This window comes from Tupaia chinensis, unplaced genomic scaffold (assembly GCF_000334495.1).
Source record: "Tupaia chinensis unplaced genomic scaffold, TupChi_1.0 Scaffold000115_1, whole genome shotgun sequence".
Classification (NCBI taxonomy): Eukaryota; Metazoa; Chordata; class Mammalia; order Scandentia; family Tupaiidae; genus Tupaia; species Tupaia belangeri.
In genome coordinates, this window is record NW_006159579.1 from 3,997,652 (window position 1) to 4,005,685 (window position 8,034).

Sequence of the window (8,034 nt, forward strand, 5' to 3'; positions counted from 1 at the left end):
GAGAGAACTGAACTCATCGCTAATGTGATGACGTCTCAAGTTTCCCTGTCGGAGAGATTGTGGGTGGGCGGACACAGGTTGGGCTAGGTTTGTGGGTCATAGTTGTGCGTGGTAGGGGTGGGGTGCGCAAGCTGTAGGTTCGCGGTGTGTCGGTGGAAATCATGGGGCTTGCAGGACTTGCGCGATAGGTCTGTGCCAGTTACCTGAGTGCTGTTTGTTAGAGTTGGGTGGTGTGTGCGCGGGGCTGTGTGTGAGTGTGGGGTTTATATGTGGGGAACTTCCCAGACTGGAGACAGGCCTGGGGTGCAGGACAGCCGAGTGGGAAAGGTTTGTGTAGACTGGTGGGCCATCCTCAGGGCCCACCCCTGGAACCCTGCAGACTGAGACTTGGCTGACAGCCAGGGTGGAATTTGCACAGATAACCTTGAGTAAACTCACTGCCTGCCAGGGCTGCATCCCTGGGCCTGGATCCCAGCGCCCTGGCCGCCTACAAATGTCTGACCTCCGAGAGCAGCCTGATGGTGGTGCTCTCTGAGGAGTGGCACCTCTAACCAGTGTCTCACCTCCTGGTGACTCGGCCGAGAGGGTAGACCCTTCCCTCGAAAGCCTGGCCTAGCTGGCCCAGAGATCTGGGCTCAGGCCCAAGTCGAGGAAACAAAACCTGGGAGATGCCAGAGTCTGTTGGCCCAGCCTGCTGGGGAGCTGTTAAAAGGCTGAGAAGGGAGGAGCCTTGCGATTCTGGCATCAGCTTGGCTGGGACTTGGCTTTTTAAAATGTGAATCTCTTTAGCATGTGTGAACAAGAACTTTGTCATAGATGAGCAACCTAGTTGGGTTTTCTAGCGGAAAAAACCTTCCTTCATTTGACAGATGAAGAAGGGTGCTCAAGCCCAGAGAGGAGAGGATACTTGCTAGGGTCACACAGCCAAGTGGAGGGAAGGGAAGGGACCACCAGGCCAGGGGCCTGGCAAAGGAAAATGTTCAAGAAACAACCAGTAAGGATGACTGACCACTTTCTCTGCAGCGTATAAACTAGGTGCTCAGTAAATACATGTGGATTACAGCACAGCCATGGCGACCTGTGGAGTTTCCAGGCACCTCGGTGGGCCTTGGGAGGCAAGATAATGTAGAGCCCACAGTGGCCTGGAGGGGAGAGGCAAACTACCTGGTCCAGATCCCACTTGGAAAGCATATCCTGGAAGTGGGATTTTTTTCCCCATAACAATTCATTAGGTATAACTCACATACCATACAGATTACTCACATGAAATGTACATAACACTGGATTTTAGTGTATTCGCACATATGTGCAGCCATCACTGCAGTTAATTTTAGGATACTTTTTTTTTTTTTTTTAAGTTTATATATTCCTTGTGAGAGATGCAGCATGCCCCCCGCAGGTCCTTTCACTGCGAGCCATCCCCAGCCACAGCTGTCCTTGAGCCTGTGTAATCAAGGAGGTCTCTGGTTTCGAACCAATAACCTTCCTATGTGGGACTGCCTTGCAGAGCATTGTATTTTACTGTTACACCACTGTTTATCACCTTGAAAACAAACTCCCTATGCTTTAGCTATCATCCTTCTAGCATCTTCCCCTACACACACACCCCCCCAAACTAACTGCTAATCTGCTTCTGTCTCTAGAGTTGCTGAACTTTTCATTACAAATGGAGTCATGTAATAAGTGGCCTTTTGTAATGAGCATCTTTCTCTTAGCATAACTCGTTGAAGGTCTATCTGTATGGCACGTTATCAGGTCTTTTTGTAGCCAGATAATGCTCTAGTGTATAGCTAGACCAAGTTTTATTTATCTGTTAATTTGTTGATTAAAACTTGGATTTCTGTGTTGAGGCTATTATGAATAGTGCTACTGTGAACATTGTGAGGGTTCTTGTGGACAAAGGTTTTTGTTTCTCATGGGTAGATACCTGGGAGTCAAACTGCTGGGTTCTATGGTAATTTTTTTTAAGAGTTATTTAATCGTATTTGTTTATTATTATTTTTTAGTTTGATTATTAGTTTAGTTTGGTACTAGAACCATGGTCAGCCATGGTTCAACACCTTAACCACTATGCCCCCTGCCAACCCTCCATGGTAATTTTTTTTTTCTTTTTTTGGAGAGGTTTTGGGGCACGTGTGCTCACCAGACAGAGAGAGACAGAGAAATCACCCCCCAGGGGGGATGGCCACGCTGCAATCCCTTCTCCTCCATTCCCCTCTCGGGATCTTGGGCACGCATGCACATATGCCCAGCGTGAGTTTAAGCCATGGGGTTCGAAACTTGAACCACAGTCGACTACGTGGGAGTCCAGCGACATAGCCATTATGCTAACTGCTGGTCACCCCATGGTAATTCTTACATTTAATCGCCATAGTTTCTTGGGTAACTTTTTTCTTTCTTTTGGAATGATTTAATTTTATTTGTTATTTTTTAAATTTGACTGGAGAGAGGGAAAGTGAGAAAATAAGCTGCCAGGTACGGGACTTAAACTGCGGTCAGCCTTGTGGGAGTCCAGCACCTCAACCGCCATGCCACCTGTGGGCTCTGGCTTCTCTTTTAGTTTTGTTATAGGGCATGCGCTTTCACTAGCAGAGAGAGAGAGAGAGAGAGAGAGAGAGAGAGAGAGAGAGAGGAGCCTGCAGAGGGATGGCTATGCTCACAGTTCCTCCTCTTCTGTTCTCCTGCGATTTGGGGACATACACACACATCAGGCATGTTTTTTAAGCCACTGGGTCTGGGACTTGCACCTTGACCACAAGGCCACTGCTGGCACCAGGTATTGCGTTTTGTTTTGTTTTGCTAGAAGGCGCATTCACTAGCTCCTAAGAAACAGAGGGAGAAAGCACTCCCTGTGATGAGTGGTCATGACACAACCCTTCTCCACCTTTGTGCCCTGTGAGGATTTGGGGCATGTGTACACCCAGCATGTCTCACAAAGCCATGAGGTCAGCCCTGTGGGAGCTGGCCATCTTAACCTGGCAACAGAGCCAGCCTGATGGCTTTTTGTTTTCTTTTTAAGAATGATTTTATTTAACTTCCTTCCTTTCCTTCCTTCCAGAAAGGGACAGGGCCGGGGGGGGGCGGGGTGAGAAAGCAAGCCACACACAGGTCTGGGACTCGAACCATAGTCAGCCATGTGGGAGTTCAATGCCCTTTACCACCTGCCGGCTCTGGCTTGCTTTCTTTTTTAACAATTATTTTGAAGTTTAACTTTGTTTATTTATTCATTTATTTTGAATTTGACAGAGAGAGACAGTTGAGAGAGAGAGTGAGAAAGCAAGCCAAGTCTGGGACTCAAACCATGGTTGGCTATATGTGGCCCCATTTTTTTTTTTTTCTTTTTTAAGAATTATTTATTTGGGACCAGCAGTTGGTGTAATGGCTATGTTGTTGGAATCCCACGTAGTCAACTGCAGTTCGAGTCCCGAACCCGGTGGCTTAAACTCACACCGTGCCCAAGATCTCGAGAGGAGAATGGAGGAGAAGGGATTGACGCATGGCCATCCCCCCTGGGGGGGTGATTTCTCGCTTTCTGTCTCTCTGTCTTTCTGGCGAGTGCGTGTTTCCTATAGCAAAAACCTCTCAAAAAAAATTATTTATTTGGGGTCAGCAGATGATGTGGTAGTTACATTGCTTAACTCCCACATGGCTGACCGTGGTTCAAGTCTCAGACCTAGTGACTTGAAACTCATCCCCGGTGCGTGTTCATGAGTGACCAAGAGCCTAAGAGAATGGAGAAGGGATTAGAGCGTGGCCATTCCCCCCAGGGAGGATTTCTCGCTTTTCCTCTCACTGTCTCTCTGTCTGTCTGTCTGTCTGTCTCTCTCTCTGGCAAGCCCATATGCCCTATAGCAAAATCCTGTATAAAAAATTATTTAATTTTATTTAAAGAATTATTTTGGGGCCAACAGGTGGCATGGTGGTTATGGTGCTGGACTCCCAAGTGGCCAACCACGGTTTGGGTCTTAGACCTGGTGACTTGCTCTCTCATTTTCTCTCTCTCACACTCTCTCTCTCTTATCAAATTTAAAAATAATGATAATAATAAATATTTTTTAAAAAGAATAGGGTTGTACTTAAAAAAATTTTTTCTTTAACTTTGTTTTAACTTGACCAGAGAGGAACAGACTGAGAGAGAGCATGCATAAGAGAGAATTCGGGAAGGGACCAGCAGTTAGCGTAATGGCTATATCGCTGGACTCCCATGTAGTCGACCGCGGTTCACGTCCCGGACCCGGTGGCTTAAAACTCACTCCGGGCACGTGTGCGTGCGTGCCCAAGATCCCAAGAGGAGACTGGAGGAGAAGGGATTGTGACATGGCCATCACCCCTAGGGGGTGATTTCTCGCTTTCTGTCTGTCTCTCTCTGGTGAGCGCACGCGCCCTATAGCGAAAACCTCTCCAAAAAAAAAAGAAGAGAGAGAGAATTGGGGAAAGTGAGAAAGCGAGCCGCCAGGTCCAGGACTCAAACCACAGTCCGGCTGTGTGGGAGTCCAGCACCCCCAACCACCATGCCACCTGCTGGTCCTCCAGTGGCTTGTTTTCTTTCTGTTTATTTTTTTAGAGTTTTTTTTTTTTGCCTTAGAGCATGTGTGTGGGTGGGTGGGGAGAGGTTGGATAGCCATGCTGCAATCCTTGCTCCTCTGTTCTCTGGAATCTTGGACATGCAAGCACATATACCTGGTGTGATTTTCAAGCCATCAGGTCTGGGACTCAAACTGTGGTCAGCCCTGTGGGAGTCCAGCAATATAACCACTATACCATCTGCTTGCTCTGCCTTTTTTCTTTTAGAGAGAGATTTTTTGCTATAGGTCACATGGGCATAGACTCCATTGGATATAGAGAAAGTGAGAAATCACCCCCCAGAGGGGATGGCCACACCTCAATCCCTTCTGCATCTTCTTCATTCTCCTCTCGGTATCTCGGGCATGTATGCACATGTGCCTGGTGTGAGTTTCAAGCCTCCGGGTCTGGGACTTGAACCACAGTTGGCCACGTGAGAGTCCAGCACATTAACCACTACTCCATCTATTGCCCCCCACCGTGACTTTTTTTTTTAATAATTTTTTTAACTTTATTTATTTTTCATTTGACCAGAGAGAGACAAAGTGGGATGGGGGAAGAGCAAGAAAGCAAGCCTCCAGTTCCAGGACTCGAACTGCAGCTGGCCATGAGGGAGTTCAGTACCCTTAACCACTCCTGGCCCCTCTTTCTTTTCTTTTTTTTCTTTTTTTTTTTTTTTGAGAGGTTGTTTGCTATAGGGCGCGTGCGCTCGCCAGACAGACAGAGAAACATAGAGACAGAAAGCGAGAAATCACCCCCCAGGGGGGATGGTCACGCCGCAATCCCATCTCCTCCATTCTCCTCTCAGGATCTTGGGCATGCACGCACACGCGCCCGGCGTGAGTTTTAAGCCACCAGGTCTGGGACACGAACCGCATTCGACTACGTGGGAGTCCAGCGACATAGCCATTACGCTAACTGCTGGTTCCCATGTGTTCCTGTTTTTGAAATGGAAGTGTTCTGGACTTAGTCTTCGAGCTTGCTCAGGCTGTTGTCGTATGGACTGAGATTGGGGATTGCAGCTCCCACATTTCTGATATCCCAGGCTCTAGTAATGGTGAACGTAAGTAGAGAAAAGGCAAGAGATGGTACATAATAATGATGTCCCCAATCCTGTGTCGCTTGTCCCAGGCCTGTCCGAGATCCATCCTAATCTCTCAGCACCATGTCGGATAGCGATCTAGGCGAGGATGAAGGCCTCCTCTCCCTGGCAGGCAAGAGGAAGCGCAGGGGGAACCTGCCCAAGGAATCCGTGAAGATCCTTCGGGACTGGCTGTACCTGCACCGCTACAATGCCTACCCCTCCGAGCAGGAGAAGCTGAGCCTTTCTGGACAGACCAACCTGTCAGTGCTACAGGTAAGGAGGGGATCTGGGTGAGTGGGCAGCAAGTCACCTGGGAGTTTTGTGCCCTGTCACTGGCTTATCGTGGCCTTGGGCTACTCACCTCCCCTCTCTGGGCCTCAATTTTTTCTTGGGTCAGGTGAGAACACCCACTGTCTCTCCCTCAAAGAAAAACAATGAGAGGTCACTGTAGCTAGAGTTCAGACTTTGGAGGGTTCTAGAGAGGCAAGATATTGATCATTATTAATATCTAGGTGTTGGGGCCAGCAAGTGGTGTAGTAGTTAAAGGGGCTGGATTCCCACATGGCCGACCGCTGTTCGAGTCCCAGACCTGGTGGCTTGCTTTCTCACTTTTCCCTTTTTCTCTGTCTCTCTCTGGTCAAATTGAAAAATAACAATGAAAACAAATGGAATGAAATAAAAGTAAATTTAAATAAATATCTAGGTGTTGTACTTGATATTAGAGGCATCCAGAGGCCAGGGGAAGGTGAGAAGGCATTGCGTCTCTGGAATTCTGGGATTCGGCCTCCTGCCTAGAGCACTGTTGAAGGTGGCAGCTGGTGATTTGCAGTATAGTTGAGAAATTATTGAAGAGGGCCAGCAGGTGGCGTAGTGGTTAAGGCGCTAGACTCCTACATGGCTGATATGTTCAAATTCCGAACCCAGCTGCTTGAAAATCATGCTGAGTGCGTGTGCACATGTGCCCAAAATTCCAGGAGGAGAATGGAGGAGGGATTGCTGATGTGGCCATCCCTGCTCGGGGATGCTTTCTCACTTTCCCTCTACTGTCTCTCCTCTCTGGCAAGCACACAGGTGCTATCACAAAACCTTAAAAAAAAAAAAAAAAGAGGAAGGAAGGTAGGAAGGAAGGAAGGAGTTGGAATTGTGGTCAAGAAAAGAGCAGAAGTTGGAGTTTCTGGATTAAAATCAGACTCTCCCACCTAGGCTGTTGGTCTTGATTTCCTTATCTATAAAGTGGGGATTAGATTCCTCCCCTGCCTCTGCCTGAAGGAACTGTTGGGAGAAATGGATGCAAAAGTGGATGTGAAAATACTTTGTAACCACACATGTGAACACACTCAGCATAGTGTTACGTCCCTTCTGTCAGAGTATAAAATAGCGTCCCTTGGGATTGTGCCTGTTGCTGGTCTTTCTGTTTTGTTTTGCTTTTATCTCCAGAAGGTGAAGTGCTTATTTAGGGAAGGGAAAAATCACCTCCATTGGGTCTGGTCATACCTAGCCGCCGGGTCTAGGACTCAAACCTCCGTCCAAGCAGGACTTTAGGTACATACACACAAGTGACCAGCATGTTATCCGGCTGGGTCAAACTGTGGTGGGCCTTGTTAGATTCATCTCCCGTGCACAGAGCCTGGCCCTGTGTTCTATTTTCATGATGCTGGGGATACTGGATTGTCATTGCCTTGTCTGCAGTTTGGCTCTCACCTCCCGGGGAGACACAGAGTAGGCCCTCAGCCTACTGTGGAGGCCCAGCCACTGCCCACCAGGCCCTGCTGTTGCCCTCATGAGCCCCATCGCTCCTGTCTATACTGCTGACTCTCCCTCCACCCCTGGCGCCGCTCTGAACCTCTCACTTCCCAGCTCCTGTTCCCCCTTGGTGAGCAGGCACCTCACTTACACCCACTGGACAGTGGTTAATCTGAGTCTCCACGACAGAGGGTCTAGAGTTACAGATCCTGACTCAGATTCTATCTTCTCCACAAGAGGAAGCCTGGACGTTGGCCAAGTCACTGCCTTCTCTAAGCCTCATTGTTGCCTCATCTGAAGAAAAGGAGATGATGGTAGTCCTACTCTTGTAGGATGTGGGAGGAGGCCTACAAGAATCCCAGGCTGGCGGTGAGATGTGGGGCAGCGACTGCTTCCCCCGGTTCTCATCGTCGTCTCTCGTCCTAGGTTGCAAGGTCTCCAACTGACCCTGGAGCCGAGCAGTGTGTAGAAGTTCACAGGAGTACCTCCTGAGCAACTGCCCCTGGGCACAGCTTCATGCTTAGGGGGAACCAAACACATTCCTGTTCCCAAGAAGCATCCAGTCATGGATCAGCCTGTGGCCTAGTGGTTAAGGCAGCTGGAGCCTTTTTTTTTTTTTTTTTGGGGGGGTTTTCTCACAGGGG

General features: G+C 48.6%; 1 protein-coding gene across 1 annotated transcript in view; it reads left to right on the plus strand.

Moving 5' to 3' along the window:
* The first annotated feature begins 5,493 nt into the window (after window positions 1–5,493).
* The window catches only part of TGIF2 (TGFB induced factor homeobox 2), a 17,368-nt gene continuing 14,827 nt past the window's right edge, over window positions 5,494–8,034 (plus strand). Inside the window, exon 1 of the mRNA XM_006144093.2 lies at window positions 5,494–5,920. Coding sequence (XP_006144155.1) covers window positions 5,729–5,920 — 192 coding nt within the window. The 5' untranslated portion in view covers window positions 5,494–5,728. The remainder of the gene's footprint in view (window positions 5,921–8,034) is intronic.